This window comes from Camelus dromedarius, chromosome 20 (assembly GCF_036321535.1).
Source record: "Camelus dromedarius isolate mCamDro1 chromosome 20, mCamDro1.pat, whole genome shotgun sequence".
NCBI lineage: Eukaryota > Metazoa > Chordata > Mammalia > Artiodactyla > Camelidae > Camelus > Camelus dromedarius.
The window spans coordinates 23,400,033-23,420,352 of NC_087455.1; the positions used below are offsets into that span (position 1 = coordinate 23,400,033).

General features: G+C 43.2%; 1 protein-coding gene across 12 annotated transcripts in view; it reads left to right on the forward strand.

Moving 5' to 3' along the window:
- The window catches only part of SYBU (syntabulin), a 104,508-nt gene that overhangs the window by 62,515 nt on the left and 21,673 nt on the right, over positions 1 to 20,320 (forward strand). For 7 of the 12 annotated variants that reach the window (XM_064476891.1, XM_031439507.2, XM_064476889.1 and 4 more), the window contains exon 5: positions 140 to 199. The exons of 3 other annotated variants lie outside the window; for them this stretch is intronic. In XM_064476891.1, coding sequence (XP_064332961.1) covers positions 140 to 199 — 60 coding nt within the window. Of the gene's footprint in view, positions 1 to 139; positions 200 to 8,237; positions 9,399 to 13,847; positions 14,124 to 20,320 lie in introns of those variants that run through there. 2 more of the 12 variants (XM_031439511.2, XM_031439512.2) reach the window with 2 other exon arrangements.

Here is a 20,320-nt window from a genome sequence, read left to right on the forward strand (position 1 = left end):
CCATTTATATGTCTTCCTTGGAGAAATGCTCTCAATTTTCCTTTAACTGAGAAGTAGTCACCAATAGAGTCTGCTTCTCTAATGTACAGAATGTAAGTTGAAGAGCAGAAGCCCTGTCATCCTCTTTTTGTATTCCTAGCACACAGGGTCCGGTGTGTATCGAGGGCACAATCAACATTTGTTGACCTCAACAGCAAAGGTAGGCTATGGGGTTGAGAGTATAAAATGGTGCAAGAAAGAATGTCAACTTCATGGATTGCAAAGAAAAAGCAGATTTTTATTGTGATGGTATTGTAGGATTTGAGTGCAACCTGAAATTATTTCATTTTTGTTATTCACCTCCCTCTCCTCCCCAGCCTCACTGCAAAAACATTTTACAGTGATGACAATACAGTGGAACAGTGGAACAGTGAAACAGTGAAACAAGAAATAAGTGTGGTACAGCAGGAACAAACTAAGTTTAAATGGCAGTTAAGATTATACTTGCCCTTCCTTGTTTCAATAATCATACGAATAATCGTACTTAATATAAGATTGAAGACCCTATGTATCTATGTATATATAGAGAAGTCACAGTAAGCAAGTCTCTGTTCCTATGGAAGATACTCAGTTGCTGAAAACCAGCTACTTGTCTTGCTGAGATTGTTTAAGGCTTATGTCCTTATGAAGAAAATGCAGACAAAAAAGGAAAAAAAAAGAAGAGGAGAGGGAAGGGAAGAAGGAAGGAAAGCAAGAACAGTTCTTCTTCATGCTGGGTTTTGTTTTTTTTTTATGTTAATCCCAACCTCCTAATTTATCCCCACCCCCCAGCCCTTTCCCATTTGGTAACCATAAGTTTGCTTTCTATGTCTGTGAGTCTATTTCTGTTTTGTAAATAAGTTAATTTTTATCATTTTTTTAGATGCACATATAAGTGATATCATATATTTGTCTTTGTCTGACTTTACTTAGTATGATCATTGGTCTATCCATGTCACTGCAAATGGCATTATTTCTTTCTTTTTTATGACTGAGTAATATTCCATTGTGTGTGTGTATGTGTGTGTGTGTATATATATATATATGTATACACATATATATACCACATCTTCTTTAGTCATCAACTGATGGACTTTTAGTTTGCTTCTATGTCTTGGCTATTGTAAATAGTGCTGCTATGAATATTGGGGTGCATGCATCTTTTTGAATTAGAGTTTCCCATGAAACCTCAACTAGTATATGATATTTTGTGCATATTTTTCTGGAGTATGTGTCCATGGCCTTCATGTTGTTTTGACTAATGGATCCTTGGAGTATCCTGAAGGCCATGGACCCATACTCCAGAAAAATATGCACAAAATATCACATACTATTTCTGAGGTTTCATGGGTCTCCTTTATTAGGATCTAGGATTCCTAAATGACCCAGAGGCAGAGCCTGAAACACCTCTTTTGTCAGCGCTTCTCATTTAATTGATCATAGGCAAACATCACCTAAGTAGTGCTTACCTTGTGATCTTTTGATTTATTTGCATTTTGTCAAGGTCAGAGGCGTAACTAAAGTTTATTTCTCAGTTGCCTGAAATTCCTAATGTCATCACTAAAAACATTGCTCTAGTTTTTGAGTGGGACCCAATTCTGTACAGTAAGCTGTTTGTATTTAGAACAGTCTGCACCGTGACCTACCGTTCTCTGAACTTTCAGCAGGATAAACCCATCAGTCTCACAAATATGAAGAGAGGAAATCCTGGAAACGAGGTCCCTGAGTGACTCCAGAATTTAAAAAATGCAGCATCATAATCTGTTAAACCACAAGAAGACACTGCTCTCAGGTTAATACATTCCTCCTCCATAGCCCCAAGTGGCCATCTCCCCACGGCCTGAACTCATTGTCCACTCTTGATGTGCGCCCTACTTTTTTAAAATAAATCAACTCATTAGAACCAATACCAGTTTATTAAAATAGCAAGCAATTAGTGTCTCTTAGACAGATGCTCCAGGGCCGTTTAACATTAACCTGAGCCCATTTAATTTTAGATCCACTGTTCTAGATTCTGGAAACTGCTGTTCACCTCAGAAAGGAGTCATTGAAATGACCCTTTGGTCATTCAGACCAAGAGCTAATAATGTTTGCTGAGTATCTAATGCAGAAAGAGAAGGTCAAGATGTCCCAGGATTCCAGGAGGGGCTTAGAAAGGGAGCTGAGCCACCCGCACCTTTCCAGCAGGACACTCGGCACACACAGCAGGAAAGCCCTGCCCCCCCCCCCCCCGCCCCCCGGCAGAACTTGTGCTGGAGCCTCTTGGAGGCAATGAGCCTTCTGCCATTTTGGCTTCTGTCACTTAATGCCTGTGCAGATTTAATTAAAAATTGCCACCAAAAAGCAAAAGAAAACATCCCTATAGTCCAATTGGATTATAGCTTTGCCTTTTTCATGTTTTCCTTTTATCTACAAGTCAATTCAATAACCACTCAGGGCTGAATCTCCAGAGCTAATACAGTGGCTGTCATAACATAGGTGTTCATAAATACCTCAGTGAGAGTAGAGGGTACAGGGAAGGCTGTTCAGTGTGGGATAGCGTGGGAGAGCTGGGCAAAGAAGACCTCAGCATCATCCCTGCTCTTATGGACCTTACTGAAGGCAGAAAACTGTACGATAAATCTGGTCAGTAGTGCCGATTAAAGGGGAAGGGATGAAGGCATTCTGATTGCGAACTTTTTGAGGGATCTGCAGCGTTCACATCCTTCTCCCAGGAGCTTCTCCTGTATTTAGTTCACAGTCAGCTTTCCTGATGAGATTTTTTTTTACCCAGAAAGGAAAGGCCACGTTGGATTTCTATGCCAGTACACTGAATGATGTTCCTGGGCCTCCTTTAAGGCTTGATTTCCTACTTGGGAAGCATCCTAACCCAAAGAAGATAAAGACCCAGCGTCATTTTTCTACAAATGCAAGTGCTAAATCCCTTCCGACACCAGGCTTTTTGGAGAGCTGGGCAAACAATTACACAGTTTAAACAAATAATTAGAAAATGTGAAAGTTAAAAAAAAAAAAAAACCACCGATTAAGGAGATAGGTAAAGAGCAAATGGTTAGGGCCAGTCCGATTAAAAGGAAATCCACATTTAGAAACTGAAACGTTGAAATCTGCATTTGAAAGATGTCACCTCTGCCATGCCATCGGCATTCAAGCTAAGTTAGTATTCCCAGGTCATCAGACACTGCCCAGGCTGTTGAAATTGGAGACCAGGCCAGGTGAACTCTAATGACCTCACAACAGTAACGGAGGATGGGTGACTTTAAAAAGACAATTTCCCACATTTAGAGGCATTCGCTCGAAAACTCAGAAGGCACCACCTCGGTTAAGTGATGAATCAGCGCTGCTTCCCTTAGTAGACGGAGGCTCTTCCGCACGCAGCTCATAGCCTGCAGATGTTCTGTGCTTATCACAAGCATCGCCCCTTTCACTTCACAGTTAGTTCTGTGAAACAGAAGAGAGCGAGACAATTTACAGGGTGGGTGGGGGTGAGTGGGGGCAGACATGTGTGGAACAACTTGAGCGACAAAGTGGAGAGTCAAGAGCTTAGATCTACACAGTTCCTCCCCAGGTTACCCAGCTTGTTGTTTCTGGCAAGAAAAAAGTGTGTGTGGGTGGGTGGGGCAGGTCTGGGGGGACACTTTCTAACCACTGGCCTCAGGAGTCCAGTACACTAGGCTCACATCTTCATCTCACCCCCTTATAACTGTGCACTCTTCAGCTACTAGTTATGTCCCAGAAACTTGGTGTTCCGAATCTGTGAAATGGGCTTTCGTGAAGGATGTAAAATGCCCGACATTGGACCTGGCACCAAGTAATTCCTTAGAAAATGTTAATAATGGTCATTTATTGCTCTTAAAAGAGTTACCAGAAATTCCTTGCACTTTGTTTACAGGAAAACCCTTCAAACTGTCACACAGGACTTACTGTTTATTTAAAACAAAATTCTATCCCAGTTCACATAAAATGGAAGGGTGTTTGCCATAGGAGGGCACTAAAAAGAGCATGAATTGACAGCTGATGGCCTGACAATGAGGAAAGAGACAGGAACAAATGAAAAAGCAGACAAAAGACCACTTAAAAGCACAGTGGCCTTTAAAATGTTTTAGGGCCTTAAATGTTTTGTAGCACTTAATGCAGTAATTAACGTTCTAGAGACAGACTGAGTCATTGTGATGGTGGAGTTGGCAGAAAATGATGTGTATGAGGGCAGGAAAATGTCTTCAGCATTTTAGACATATTTTTGTGGAGTGGAAAAATTAAAATTTTAGTGCTGAAAGAGATTTTGGTTATATGGAAACTTTCTACATTCTTTGGCAAGGCAATACTTATTCTAATAGCTTACAGTTTCAATCAAAGGTCTTCCAGCAAAACCCAGGCTCAAATAAAGGCTGTAATCTATTTCAGATACTGAAAGCCTTTTGAAGGTATCTGGAAGAATATATTAGAAGTAACTGTGGGCTTGCGTGACCCTGAAGTTTGATTAAAAATTGTTTTAGCTAATACTTATTGAGCCCTGACTGTCCCAGGCAAAATTCCAAGCCCTTTACTCATTTAATCCTAGTATCAGTGTGAGAAAAGGATCTCATTATCCCCTGTTTTACAGATGGGGAAACTGGCGTAGAGAGGTTAATTCATCCAAGGTCACACAGTTGGATGTGTGGATTTTAAACAGCGTAGTCTTATTCCTAACTCTTAACCACTGCACAGCTTGTAAGGTCTGACTTCCAAGGAATAACTCACTGAATTGGGGAAGGGGGGTAATACGTGAGAAAGATAGAAAAGAGGATTTTTTTTAAAAAAATCTGTAGAACCCTATAAATTAACTGATATAGTCCCTATATAGATTATGCTGGCAGTTGCTGATAACAAAATCATTGAACCTCAAAGTAACAACAATGAAATAGAGAAAGTTGAACGCAGAAGGCTGTTTGGATGCAGATCAGTAAAATAAACCACGAGGATGAGAACATCAAAGGCATGTTAAGGTCTCGAGTGTTTTCCACTTAACCACGGACTGGTCCTTTCTCCACTTGTCACCATAGTTTATGTGCTGCCTGCCTGTCATGAATACTTTTGTAATCAAAGATCATTAGGCTTTGTCAACTTAAGTAAGAGCTTTTGCGTGGGTGCTGAAGAAGATCTCTGAAACTTTCTTTCACTCTGAGAGAAAGAATGTTCTCCCAGGACACAGCAGAGGATGCTTTATGGTGAACATGTTTTCTGGGTATAGTCTAGCCCTTCTCCCCAGCAGAGACCAGACCAGTGAAAAAAAGCATAAGTGTGATGAGCAGACTTGAGTGTTTGCCTTTACGGCAGGGCTACATGTTTACTCTCGTGCCTTTCTCCCATCTGCGCTTCTGATAATGCACCCAATCAGTGTAATGGTGCCAAATGGTCTGCTAATCGCTTTCCCCCTAAGAATTAGTGAATTATGATCCTCTTCTTCCCAAAGGTGACTGCCGTTCCAATCCCAGGTCTACTAAGGTTTACTGCAGGGACAGTGTTCTAGCTACCGATCTGGGGGCCTGCCAGATGCTTCCTGGGTGCTCTGATGTGTTGAGAATGAAGCATTACTGGTCTCTCTTACATAGCAGACCACACGCCCAGCATTAAACATATTTATCGACTACCAACAGGAGAGAAATAAACCTGGAAACTTCTTGCACACACAAACCTATAAACTAAGAGTTCTGAATCATGCAGATACAGGCTTTAGATTGGGCTTTGGGGGGTCTAATTGAGCAGAGTTTATTGAAGAGACTGCCTGCAGAGGAGTGGATGTGACTGAGGAGATCCAGCAAGGAAGGCGATGGCAGCAGCTTGGAGCCCTTCCCACGTCCCGGCGGGGCCGGAAGAAGGTCCAGTTACCCAGAACCCAGGGCGAGAGAACACCAGGCTGCACGGGAGGGGGCGACGCGCTTGGGTAGAGGAACAAAGCACCTGACGAGAAAGGAGCCAGAGGGATAAGTACCCTGACCTCTCCGTCTTCTTTGTCATTATAGTTTGTCATGTGGCATCTGGGTAGATTGCAGGGTTATTGACAAAAGTTATGTGTTGAACACCACAGTAAGTTCACTTGGGTAATTTAGTAAGTTAAGGTCTTCTGCCACCTGAACCTGTGTCTGCTCCTTGCCAAGGGACGGCAGTAAGCCTCGTAAATACAGGCTGTGGGTCAGTGAGCCGGGCTTCAGGAAGCTGGCTGCAGTGGGCTTGCATTCCTAGATGCATGGACAAGAATGTTTGTGGCATTGCAGGGAGGTGATCGTTGTGTGTGAGTCTAAAGGACGGCCACCCTCACCTGACCACGTGTAAGGTTTCTGCTAAACCTCAGCCTGAATCCCAGGTGGACGTTGATTGACCGGCTTTCGGTCACTCAACAAAGATTTATGAAGCATTTACGCTGTGCTGACACCGTTGTTTCAGTCATCAGGGATAGAGAAGTGGAAATAAACAGACAAGATGCCTGTTCTCTTGGAGCCTGCCTTTAGCACGGAGCGATGGCTGATACACAAGCAGACAAACAAGATGAGTTCAGACAGTGACAAGAAAGACAAGGTAATGCTAGAGACAGTGACTGGGCGTGGGACAGGGAGTGTCTGGGGAGATGACATCTGAGCTGAGAACTTAGCCATCCATATTCCTTCGCACTTGGGGAGGCAGTGGGCAGAGCAGTGAGCTAGGAAGGGAAGCGAGTGGTAGCAGGTGAGATCTGTATCATTAGAGCAATGGGAACCCACTGGGAGAGGCAGTGAAAACGGGGAAAGTGTGGGGATACAGTGTAGATGACAGAATATACGGTCCCGCACTTTCCTAATGAGATTAGAAACGTTTTATTTGCTAACTCCAGTAAACCTTTACAGATGGATGAAGTAGTCAATATCTGATAAATTTTTTAAATTTATTTTTCAGTTAAATACACCAATTTATACTGTGCTATTAATGTAGAAGCATTGATTTTATTATTTATAGTTAATATAAAAAATGTATTGTCTTGCTCATCCTTAGAGCTGCTTTGCAACTCAGCTGTCTTGTCTAAAGCAAATTTCCTTCACTTCCGCCAAATTTGTTTGATATAAAGCAGTTTTGAAGTCATGCCTGGTGTTCTCATTAGACACTATTTTTAAGCCTCCAAGTACTGTGAGGGTATGAGTTAGGTTACTGTAAAAAGAGGCTCCCAAATCCAGAGGTTAAAATTAGACAGAAGTTGATCTGTCTCCTGTAAAACAGGGCACAGGTGATGGGTGGTCCAGGCCGGTAGGCAACTCTGTCAGGCTGGCTGTCCTCTCCCAGGCTGAGGGAAGTGGGAACGGGACCAGGGGATACCCACTTAGGCATTTTCAGGTCAGGACACAGAAGTGGCACATGTCATTTCTAATTATATCCCAGGACATCTTAGTCAAATGGGCACCTATTATTATGGAAGAAGGGGAGAGTGGAGGTGGCCATTGGAGGACAACTAACAGGGTGTCACAACATCTGTGTATAGCATGGGGACAGCTGGGTTTTCTGTTTTCCTGTAGATGGAATGTGAACTTCCTTCACTACCCAAAGCTATTCAGTTACTGAGTTCTGTTAGCAAGGAATTTTCTTTTTTCCCAATCTCTACAACCTAACCGTTGACTATTGCTGTTTAAAGTAATCTTTAAAAGGCTGGAGGAGTCAGACCACGGGAATAATTACAAAATCTGGCTTTGAATTTCTTGGCCCCCTGCATTTTAATAATCGCATCAGTCGACCTCTGAAGGCAGCCCTAACCAGCACTGACTGAGGTCAAATCAGACTGATGTGCCTTTTTCAAATGACGCTTTTTGTTCAAAGAAGGTAATTATAAGAAAGAACTCTGTAATAAGAGGCTTCAGAAAGACTTTAGTATAAGGAGCTTTCTTTTCTGAGAGGTAATCGTGGGAGGAGGGCACCTCACCTTATATTTAGACATTGAATAGGGTGGGCCGGGGCACCTGCAGAGCAGTGCGGGGGAGGGGGAGTCAGTGGGCATAAGAATTTCTTTTGTAAACGTAAGGAAATGCTTTCTCTTTTTTGTTAATACTTATTTTTCTCAGGTTGCTGAGAATCATAAAATATGTTAAGTAAATAGCAGAGTACAGGCCTACCTCGGAGATGTGGGTTTGGTTCCAGACCACAGCAATAAAGTGAATGTTGTGATAAAGTGAGTCATATGAATTTTTTGGTTTCCCAATGCCTGTAGAAGTTATATTTACACTGTATTGTAGTCTACTAAATGTGCAGTAGCTTTATGCCTTAAAAATATACGTGTCTTAATTTAAAAATTCTTCATGCTATAAAATGCAGATCATCATCTGACAACACAGAGTTACCACATATCTTCAATTTATTAAAAAAATGCAGTATCTGCAAAGTGCAATAAATGAGCTGTGCCTGTATATGCATCAAGTAAATACCTCATGGCACTAAGGCAAACATGCACATCCTGTGTCTTTGCAGAATTCAGGGTCAGCATTGGGCAGGAAGCTGTGCTTGTAGTGACGGTACTTGCTTGGTCTACAGTATGTGCTCAGTTAATGAGCATTCCTGTTATTACATGAGAAATGAGGAGAGTTTACAGATTGCACGACTTAAAGGCATTTGAATGTTCACTTATTGTCTTGTCTGCATTGGTCCTATTTTATCATGGATGCCTTCCTAGTAAGAATTATTCGGATGTAATGGAGGGCTCTAGCAGAAGCTTAATAAACAGATTTACTCTAAGCAGACTCCTCTTTGGAAGGACTGTGCCAACAGTTGTCCCAGAGAGCCCTCGATTCCATTTTCTTCCTTCAGAACAAGGGAACCACTGTGCAGTGCCTTGCATATTTAAATAGCTGGAATTCATGCAGTACACCAAGTATTTTCCTCAGAGCATCACATGCTTGCCATTAAATTTAGGAATATGTGGGGTTTTGGATGTCATTTCTTCCTTGCTCTTGGGATATAAACATGGTAGAAGGGCTCCAAGTGGTTTTTTTTTTGCTCCATAATTGTCAAAGGATTAGCCTTGACTGTTGTGTAGGCATTTACTTCTGTTTGACAATTTGATGTTTCCTTAAATGCTTTGTGTCCATTCATGAGGGCGATGGTTTCATTTGAAACGCTGCAGTCACCAGGGAGAAGCTCCTGTGCTCTTCCCTGATTGGCCAACCTCCCTCTGCCTCCTGTTGCTATGGTGCCCAGCAGAGTAACTTCCTTGCCCTGCACATGCAGGAGGCTCGGTCTCCATGGATACCCCACTCTGAGACTGTACTCCATGGAGAGATGAGCTGAGCAGCACACACTATATTTCTGCACAAGACATACCCCAGCCTGTGGTGGGAAGCTGTTTGCAGAGGCAGTGTTTGCCATGAAAGTCTACGGAGCTTACCTTCTAAGTAAGTCATATTAGTCACAGTAAGTAAATAATTATATTGGATCCCAGAGGATATGCTCTTTGTGTGTATGGGTGTGTCAAGTTAGTGGTGGTAGGCTAAAAATGTAGTCTAAAAACATCAGCTCTGCCTTTCAGAAATTCTGAACATGAAATCTGGGGCTAAACTTTTTTAAATACACACATATATTGTTTTAAATACTCCTGATCATTTGTGAGTCTGCAAGTCGAAGCCAAAGTGAAAAAGACTGACCATGGAGGATTACATTTTTGAATGCTCATCTATTGCAGGCTGCATGTGTAAATGCAGAGCTTGGCCTTACTCAGGGGTGTGCTGTGGGAATAGATGAGCACAGCCACGATTAATGCTAATTGGCACCGCACATAGTTTGCAGTGGGCCTCTGTGTAGGCTGAAGACTGATGTATTTATTATCAAGAGAGATATTGCTCATGTGTTCATGTCTGCCAGTTCACCATGAAAATTATTCAGAGACTATCTCTGATCAGTTTTAATTTACTTTTCTCGTGTAGCATCCAGCAGAAATTCAAACTCTTCCTGTCCCTGGCATTGGGATGTAGAAGAGTTTTCTTTTTATTAACTGGTTTGCTCTAACACTTCCTCTTTAGTGTACATTCCAAGAACATAAGGGGGTGGGTTTGCAATGTTGTAAAACACATGAGTCATCGTAAACTGATTTTCATCTGCTGGGCAAATGATTAATGCCTGTGGTGTTAAAATTAATTAGTGGAAACAAAAGACTATACCTGTGGTAACCCCTGCTCTGGCTCAATAACTTTAAAATTGTGTAAAATTTGATTTTCAGACTGTCCACAGTTGATAGCTGTCACCTAAGAGCTCTAAACAAAAAGCAGAACATGTCATGTATTGGTAAAGAGAGAGATTCATTTTTAATCGTACAAAAGAGTGAGCACAGAGTAGTACACTAGATTGTAAATGTCTCCTGTTTTCTGGACTCACAACCAACCATTCATGCAAAGGACAACCAGTGTGATGTCCTCTCTTCCAACTGTTAGTCATGGCTCAATTTTAACTGCCTCAAATGGTGAAAAGGTACCACCCTTTGAGGATGTGAATGTACTGATGATTCCTCTGGCCCTTTGTCACTGAGGTCATGTTTCATAAATATAATTTCCATCCATCAAAGGGGCAGCAGACAAGTAAGGGTGCATGATGAACTCTGTAATCATCATGGTTTCGGAGACCTGAAAACCATGTCAATGACGGCGTCTCCAAAGTTTTTCACCTCACTGGTAGTAGAGAGCTCCATTTCCCTTTTTCATGTGTTTGTGATGTGATGAATTCTCCTGCCCATCTCTGAAAACCAGCGTCATATGGGATTTTTTTCAATCTCAAAATATTGGAATGTCGTCTCAGTTTCCTCATCTGTATAGTGGGATAATAATAGTACCTGTGACATAAGGCTGCTTTGAAAATTCAGTGACATCATCAGAGGTACAGGACATACACTACACAGTCGCTGCTGTTGTGTGATCACCGTGAGCGTCATCCTCATCAGTTTTACAAAGGCCTTGTAGTTAAGGGAGGCTGTAGCTAAGAGCTTGAACAATTCTTCTGTTTGATTCCATTCAGCCTATCAAATTGCCTAGCAAATGCTTACTAAGACCCTAACTATGTGCTTGGTATTCGAATTATGACATTCAATGTACATGAATGTGTAGCTAACAAAACAAAACATGAAATATACAGTAGTTTTCTCTGTTCAGATGTGTGGCTTTCTGTTTTTGTTAAATGGCTGTGTCTATCTCTATATAATAAAATGTTTGCCAATTTGTTTTGCTGCCCCTAATGGAGATGTAGGATTCCACAACGGTTATGTAAGATAAAAAGGGGCTGGAACCCAGCATAAGTCTAGTTAATTTTTATAATACGAACTGAAAATGTGACATTTCGAAACCTAGGTTTGAATTTTAAGCTCACTTCCTTTCCTGAAGGGATTTCCGTTCAGAGGTGCAGTAAATGACATATTTTGAAAAGAGAGCAGTTTGGTTAAGTTGAAAGTCTGAGGACTGATGAGAGAGGACACGATGGGAAATGATTGATTAATCTGTATAAAAATAGGCCCCATGCTGGGATTTTTCCTTTTGCACTAATCCTGTGTGACATCTGAACCAAGAAAAATATAAAACCAATGCCATATGTGCAGAGCCTGCTGGTGCTGATTTTAAAACGCATGAAGAGTTGACCCAGATAATATTTTGCAGCTTTATTTTTACTGTAATGTCATTTTCATTTTCCATTTCTTCTTTCTGGCATGTTCTCTCCCTTCCATCTGTTGGCCCTGGAAGGAACGTGGCATGTGGGGCAAGGACGATACCAATTTGCTCACATGGAGGAAAAGGGGAGGGCATTTGTAGGGTGCGTTTTAACATGAGGTTCTCTGGAGGCTGGGAACTTGGGACTTAATGTATGTCCAAACGTATAGCTCAATATACTTTGCTAAACATGATTTCAGATGCAATATCACTCAGAAAATCAAACTGGAATAAGTCTTCTCCTGCAATGTCTCAAGGCAAAGATGAAGTCCTTGGCAACATTCCCACTAGCACAGTGACCTTTTCGCTACGTGATGCTGGTCTGTGACCAGAATATTGCTCCACTTTCTTTTTCCATGGTTGTTAGTCAGACAGGCACATGCTCTGACAATGCCCAGTTTGTCAGGTGTTTGTCAGGTCCTTGGTGCTGCTGTCATGAGTCAGGGATCACATCCTTTTGTTGACATCTTAGGAGCATTCTGAGTCCTGTTTGCCAGTTGACAGTCCTATTTGCAGAGTCCTTTTTCATCTGAGGGAGTTTGTGGCAGTTTCAGAGGGAGGGACGTTCCCTCGTCTTGTGTGGTGGCAGGAAAACTGGATCTCGCCGAATCTTTGGCTTCTTGTGCTCACCCCTGTGGCTGAGATAGGCAGGCTCTGCCGGACTCTGCCAGGAAGATCTGATTTCTGTCCAGGCGACTGGCAGGCCTGACTGCTCTTGAGAGATGGAGGCTGTGCCTGAACCTGATACTGGGTGGCTGCGTGCCATCCAGCATCGTTTGTGGAGGAAGTGAAGGATCCAGGCAGAGAAGCCTCAGCGAGTACAAAGTGTGGTCCAGGATCTGCGGGCAGTGCCGGGGTCTCCTGTACTGTCACATCCAGCTCACCAGGGACAGTGAAGGGGTGTGCAAAGCCAGGCATTCCTGAGTTTGGGATGGGACTCTCCAACTTAGCATTTCCACCCCTTCCTTTTCTCTTCAGTCTCAGCCACCATTGAACAGAACCGAACCCAGTAATGGTACTCATTCGTTTTATCAACAACTATTTATTGAGGTGCCAGCCAGTGAGCCAGGCAGTGGGATTCGGCAGTAAACCCCGGGTTCCACGTGCCATGTGATGTAGTGTGTTTCCAGGGAAGTACAGGTTCTGTGAGTACACAGAGGAGGACCATGGAGCCCAGACTCTGGGGTTCCAGGAAGAGTCCCAGGGAAAGTAATGCCATGTTGACACTTAGAAAGGGTAAAGCCAGGTTTTTAAGTACAGAGACACTTGGGGATCTGAACTTTACATGCCTTTGCCCTTAACTTTAGTACTATGTACTTTCTTAGAGGTTTTTTTTTTTTTTAATTCTATTGTTATGGTTACCATGTTATATTTAACACATGTTTTAGATGGCTCTTTACTAGAATGGGAGCCTCTTCAGGATGTGGACCATGTTTTTTCTCCTCCTTCCTTCTTTCCACCCCCTCCCCATTTTATTATTTTTTATTTTTAATTTATTTCTGCTTCTTTATTTCTCTTTAAATATTATGTATATATAATGCATATTATCTGTATATATAAAGAACAGGTATAACATATATGTAAGCTATGCAGTATAGCAATAAAGCAAACACTTTAAAAATTACCCTCCACTTTAAAAATTAGCACCACTGAAGCTGCCTGCCTGCTCTCCCAGATCCCATTATCTGCCTTTCCCCAGAGGTAACCACTATGTTGAAATGTGTGTTTTAGCAATTCCTTGCACTTTAAAAATAATTTCTACCACCTCAGATTTGTGTCCCTAAAAATATGTTGGAGCACAAGGGTAAAATTTAAACACAGAGCCTTCTCCCTTCATGCTCTCCGTAATTAGTACAGTGCCTAGAACTTTCTAGGTCCTCACTAGATATTTGCAAATAAATGGATGTGCCCTTCTAGAGCCTAGAAGGTATTTCTGCGATGCTATAACACCAAAGAGATACTGGAATTCAATTTCAGTGGGTTTGTTCTTTTCAAGCCTTGTTGATTTTGTCTCTTTGGGGTGTTATCGATGTAAGCTACAGAAAGGAATCACATACTATTTAATTGTTTGAGGTTGCTTCCAAACTACCATTTCCTACTTACCCTCTTCATTTTACTGCCATAAAATGGTCCAAAAGAGAAAGTGGCCTTAATATTTGTGTAATAGTCTGCTTTGCTTTTTAATTCTGTGTTGGTTTTCCTTAGAACAGTGTGGGGTGGGGCAGAGAGGTGGAGAGACTAGGGAACACTGAGTACACTTGAATTTAAGAGTGAACTTGTGTCGGGGGTGGGGCAGAGTAGCCTGGCAAGCAGACGGTTGGCTGGGGAACGCGTGCTCCGTGCCAGACTTCAAGTTGAGATCCTGGGGAAGGTTCCATTAAACAAGTCCGTGGAAATGCAGAGCATGATTTGTGTGCGGAGCAGAATCTAATCGTGAGTGCGCTTCATTCTTTTTAAATGCTGTGCACTGTGCAAGAATCAGTAGAGAACGTTTTCAGGGGGACATTCGAAAAAATTTGGTTCAAAAGCTTGAGGGTTTAAATAGTTTTCAGTGGGTTAAACAGTGGTGTAGGAGCCTGCTGCTGGAAGCCCAGCTGGCTTGCAGGCTGCCTGGTCTCTGCCTAGCGAGCACCCAGCTCCGAAGGCTGCCGGGGACTTCACTGCAGCGTCCTGGGTGAAGTCCCCTCCCCGGGAGGTGCTGGGCTCCACTGGCCTTGAACAGGTGTCCCAGGGCGAGACTGCGAGAGCTGTTCCACCTGCCTTGCACCTGCTTTCCTCAGAGCCCATCCCTGACAGAAATTCTCTGTTGTGTTGCCAGGCTTTCTCCTGGAAACATTTCCATGTGACTTCACTATGCTCTCTCTCCCTGATTCTCGCTTTAGTTCCTTGAACACATGTCTGAATTCAAACCCCACGAGACCTTCCATCGCTCCATTCGCTTTTGTTCTGAAATTCTGTATCGATGCTAGAAATTGACAAAATTTACCCAGCCTATTTTTATCTTATTGACATTTGTACTTGCAAATGAAAAAATATTTGCATTAAAGATGGATTACACGGTGGTAAATATAGCATTGATCTTAGAGCATCTCAATCCATTCTGATTAGATTACTCAATTTTTCATATAGTCCTTGGGCCACATGAGAGACATTCTTTCCTTGTCTTTGACTGGGATGATTCCTGTTTTCTTTTTATGCTCTTTGGTTGTATGAAAGGCACATATTCAGTTGCTCTTTTATGTGGGCAGCACTGCTGTCAAGCGAGTAAGATGAGGGGTCTCTCAATGTTTAACGTACTGTATGCTTTTCCTGTTGTAAATCCTTTTGTTGACCTGGGGTTTTAAATGATTTCAAGCCTCTGCAGTTAATGATGTGGACCTAGGAGCCGTGTGGAAAGGGACTCTGCAGTCGGGGCTTTCCTGTTCACCATATGGCCCGCCTCCTCGTAACAGTCACCTGCCTGCCTTCTCAGGCCCTCCTCCAGATATTGCTGCCACAAAATCTCCATAAAGCGTCACTCTGTTCATATTAACAACCTGTTCAAAACTCGCCGTGGCTCCCTCTTGCCTTTAGAGAAAACGCCCTTAGCATAGCTTTCACATTCCTCAGCTCTCTGGCTACAACTCATGTTTTCGGCTACGTTTTATCCTCTGATCACTGTACTCCAGCCAAAGAAGGGATTCAGTATATTCTACAGATGCTCTGTGTTTCCCTTCCTCTGTGTTTCAGTTCATGCCACCCCTTTCACCGAAGGTCCGCTGCCTTCTGCACCCCCAGCACTTGGTCATGTTCTCTGTGGTGCTCAGAGCCCATCTCAAGTGGTACCTCTTCCAGGACACAGTCCCTGTCCGCTTCCCCTCACCCTAGCTGAGAGTATTTCTTCCTCTTCTGTGGTCCCTTAGTGCCCTGTATCTGCACTGCACTCAGCATGTCCTCTCATATCCTAGTTATTTGTCTCGGAAAGGCGCCTTGAGCACTGGAACTGTACTTCTCCATGTCCCCCCTCCTCTGCCCCAGTGCCTTAGTATGTGCACAGCTCAACACGTATTTGAAATGGACTGAACTGAATGCTGTCATCTTGGTTTCTAGTTCTTAGATCTTTGTAAATTCTGATGATGAGGTCCCAAGCAGAGTGAACAGAGTGAAGAAAGCTGACTCTGGAGTCAGACAGGCCAGCTCTGCTGTTACTAGCTCTGTGACTTGGGGCAAGGCTCATCACCACTCAGAACCTCAGTTTCCTCTTCTATACCCTGTTTGTCTTTAGGAGGAAGGATTAAAGAAAATAGCAGATGTTGAGTTCTAGACAAAGTAGGCTTTTAGTGCAGAGTGACTAGTAACATTAGTATCTGTCTCCATCCCCTGTTGTATTAGTTATCCCTTCCAGGCTGGTGTAGTCTCTAGTCTGCCGTCAGCACCATTCCTTCCATGTTTTCATTCATGTCATTAATAAAGCATGTTAAATAGGATGAGGGCAGGGACAGGGCCAGATGACACGTTACTAGAGATTTCCCGTGGGGTTGGCAGGCAATCCATTAGTCCACATCCTCTGGGGACTGGACTGTGCTGTCATCCAGGGCACATGTCAGCCTTGTTGGTAAGACTTTCCTAAGTGTTGTGACTAGATGTCTACTGAATTCCAGGTAGGTGATTGAGGTGGCAACCCAAAGTCATAACTCTATCAGAAAAGGAAGTGAGCATTTTTTGTTTTGGTTTAAATATCTGGTTCTTCACGAACTCTTGCTGGCTCCTACTTGCCTTATTAAGGGGCCTCTTCTACAGTTTTACTGGAGATCAACAATAAACTTAGCAATTTGTGATTTCAAGAAATTATCTTTTCCTCTGCATTGATAACCTGTGTACTTTTGTTCATCTCCACCCACCTATCTCTCTTCCTTTGCGATTTCTCAAAAATTGGTGGTATTTCCACAATCATATCTCTAAGTTCTTTTAGGACCTTTCTTCCTTCCAATAAATATTCTTCTGAGTCTATTCTCTGCCAGGCACCATGCCTGGCTTTGGGGATAAAGTGATGAACAAGACAGAGGTATTCCCAGACTACAGGGTTTCTGCATGCTGAATTTGGGGCTGAAAACAAATGTTAAGAGATTTGGGCAGATGGAATGTAGGTAGGAGTGGAGGAAATATTTATCCTAATTGTAAATAATATGGGGCTGTCAGCTCAACCTAAAGGGAGAGAACAAGGAAGGTAACTAAGTGAAAAGCCTTTGTAGGAGCCATTGCTGAATGACAAGTGTGGAGGAACTTTTAATGTGGTGCAATCTTTCAAGGCCCCACCAGTTCCTATGTGTTAAAGCTGAGTTAGACACTGGGATGCAATCATGGTAGAGCCCTCAAGGAGCTGACAGTGTGCTGGGAAATTGCAGACAGTTGGTGGCAGTGCAGTGAGGTAAATGCTTGTTAAAATTCTGGATGGGGTGAGAGCATACAGCAAGGGCTTAAAGGTCAAGGCTAACCTGAGACCTGAAGAACAGGTAGTGGTTAGTCAGGCCCAGAGGGACAGGAAAATAACCCAGGTAGGGGAACAGCTCCTGTGAAATGATGGTGGTTCTCTCTTCCAGAAATGTTGGTGGCTCCCCCGGCTGGGGGTGCAGGCGTGGCAGGCAAAAGAGATGATGGAGGGCTTATAAATCATGCTGTGGAGTTTGGACTGTATCTTAAGGACACGGGCACCATTAAAGGGTTTCAACCGGGGAATCACCTAATGAGATTTATGCTCCACAGCAGAGTGAAGATGGAGTGCTTGGGGCCACGCCGAGCAGCTGGGACACAGTGTGTGGCTGTTTTCTAATCCCGGTGGGAAATGATCACAGCCTGGGGTGGAGTGTTCAGGATGAGGAGAAGCAGACAGATCACGGAGTTACTACAGACAGATCTGAGGAGGTGGCTGCAGTCTACAGTTAAATATTGAAAACCAGAGCCATTCATTGTAGTGGTTCTTACCTGTAGTGCACGTGCATGCATAAAGGATCACCTGGGCATTTGTAAAAATGTGTATTATGGGAATGATTTGAGGAAGTGTCCGTTGGCAGATCTGGAGTCTGAATCAAGAATCTGGAATTTCAGCAAGTATCTGGGTGACACTGGTACAGATGGTCCTTGGACACACCATCAGAATCCCCTACCCATGAGACATCTTAAAATGGCTATCTTTTAAGTGTATTTGCAATATGTTAACTTTTCATTTCAAGGATGAGGAGTCAGTTCTGTTATGTTTGTTGATAACAGGTGAGTGGCTCAGCCCCAAGGGTTCATGTGCTTAAAAAAAAAAATAAAAAAGAGCAATCTCCTGGCTAGCGTGGTGGGTGTTCACCAATTGTCTGCTCTCTGGGAAGGAATGCAGAGGGTAGTACTCTGATTAAGAACCCTGCTGCAGATGGTGTGTAAATAAATTATCAAAGGTTTCAGCAAGCCCTTTGCAAGAGCAAGCAAACAGCAGTTACGGGGAAAATAAAATTTCCCCCACTTTTGAAGTTTTGTGCAGGTGTGCATTCTTAGTGTTCAAGGCCTATTTTGATGCATTTATTATTGTGGTATTTCTCAAGCCTAAATGCCTTCAAATCTCAGCTTCACTGTGTATGAATTGTGTAACCTTGAGCAAGTACTGGCTCTCTCCTTCTGGCATCTGTAAAATAGGAGTAGAATTGTACCTGTCTCGTAGGCTTGATGTGAGGATTAAATGAGAATACAGGTAAAGCAGATGGAACAGTGTGTGAACACAGTAAGTCATTTCTGACCATTAGTGAGAGAAGCCGGGTGATCTGTGATAAACTCATCCCTTGTATTAGAGTTTAGTCATGTAAAAAACTCTTCACTTTCTTATTTAAGTCATATCACCTTAAAAAAAAAATCTATGGTGCCCGCATGCAAGAATGTTTAGAGAAACTAGTGTTTAGCATATAGAAAACATAGGGATAATAGGCTAATAACGATAATGATGAATATGAATGTGCACTTACAGCAGTCCCCATTCTATCACTCAGCCCTCACGGCGTTGGCGTGGGGTCCCTCTTTAGAGTGAGGAAACTGAGGTGTAGAGAGGTTAATCGATTGCCAAAGTCATACTGTCGTTAAAGGAAAGATCAGGTGTTTTCTCTCGGAACCCACCAGCGCTAGGATCTGCTTTTACTCCACAGCTAAGTCTGTGTTGTCAATTATATGAATCACGGTTAGTAACACTCAGTATTATGCCAAGTAAAGTGAGAAATTGGCTCATTTGGAATGTGAAATTTGTAAAAATGATTCCCCAAATGTATGCTGTGATGCGCAGCTATATTTTAAATCACAGTCAAGCCTGCCGCTCTTTTTCTCCAGGGCAGCCGTCCAGGAAACCGATATGTGAGTGATCTCAGTCACAGGGTGTGTTAGAACAGTGGCTCTCAAACTTTAGTGTTCAGATACCCAAAGGGCTTGTTGCAGCAGGTTACTGAGCCCGGGCCCTGCCTCTGAGTTGCTGACTCTGTGGGTCGGGGGCTGGGGAGCGGGGGCTGGGTGGGGGGAGGTATCAGAGAACCCGCGTTGCTGTTAAGTTCCCAGGAGATGCTGTTGCTGCTGTTTGGGGGCCACACTTTGAGAACCACTGTCTTAGAGAAATGAGAAGACAATTGGTGACTTTAGGAGCAGAGGATGGTTTAAAACCTGACCTGCTCTGCCAGCCAAATTATTTAAATTCACAAAGACGTTTTGAAGCCACAAAATGTCAGCTCTAACACATAGATGCTGAGATGCAGATCAGAAGATGGATGTCTTTACTTTGGCTTTAACATAACATTTCTAAAGCAAAGCAGCTGTGTCAGACACAGAGACGTTTGTACAGCAGCTTCCCCTTCTGTAAGACGGAGAGGGGCCGTTTTAAAACTCAGCTACGCCTTCACACGTGACTCAAACCCAGTGTTTGGTCTTAGAGCTAGGTTCTTACTTCCTGAGGGACAGGGGTTTTCTCCCTCAGTGAGGTTACGTACATAATCCAGTAACTCTGGGTCAGCATCTCAGGGTCATGGGCTGGTCTCATTGCCAAAGCTAAGGGGCAGGGTCATGCAGTGACCTAAGCCAAACCCAAGCCGTGACTGTTGTATCACCGGAGCAGGAAAAACACGTCTCCATTTTTATATCCACCTCTCTGAAGAAGGTCACATGTTTGCATGTTTCTCAGAGAAGCAAAAGTAGGAATGTTAGAAATTAAAAAGGTCTGTGTGTCCAATAAAACTTTAGGGTCCATGTCTAAAAAGGATTTTAAACTACCCTGCTTCTAAATTACCTTTCCTGCCTCATTCCGGCCGTTGCTGCTCCTGTGCTGTTCCCTTCACCCCGGACGCCTGTCTCTACAACTCCTCCTCCTTGGATAGTTGTGAATCGTGTCAAAGGCGAGCTAGTTCAGTGAGCGTCTCCATGGAATCTTAATCCTTCCAGCAGAAAATAGTGTTTTCCTTTGCTGCCCTATTTTAGCACCTAATTTAGGTCCATCCTGACATTCCCCTCTTTCTGAAAACAGGGTCAGCGTCTCCACCTGACATTTGCCAGGCGTAGGAAGAGCCGTGGGACGTCCAGATATGAACTAATGTTACCTCCCCCTTGTGGAGATGTGTCCTGAGCACGTTCTTTATGAGCCCTGT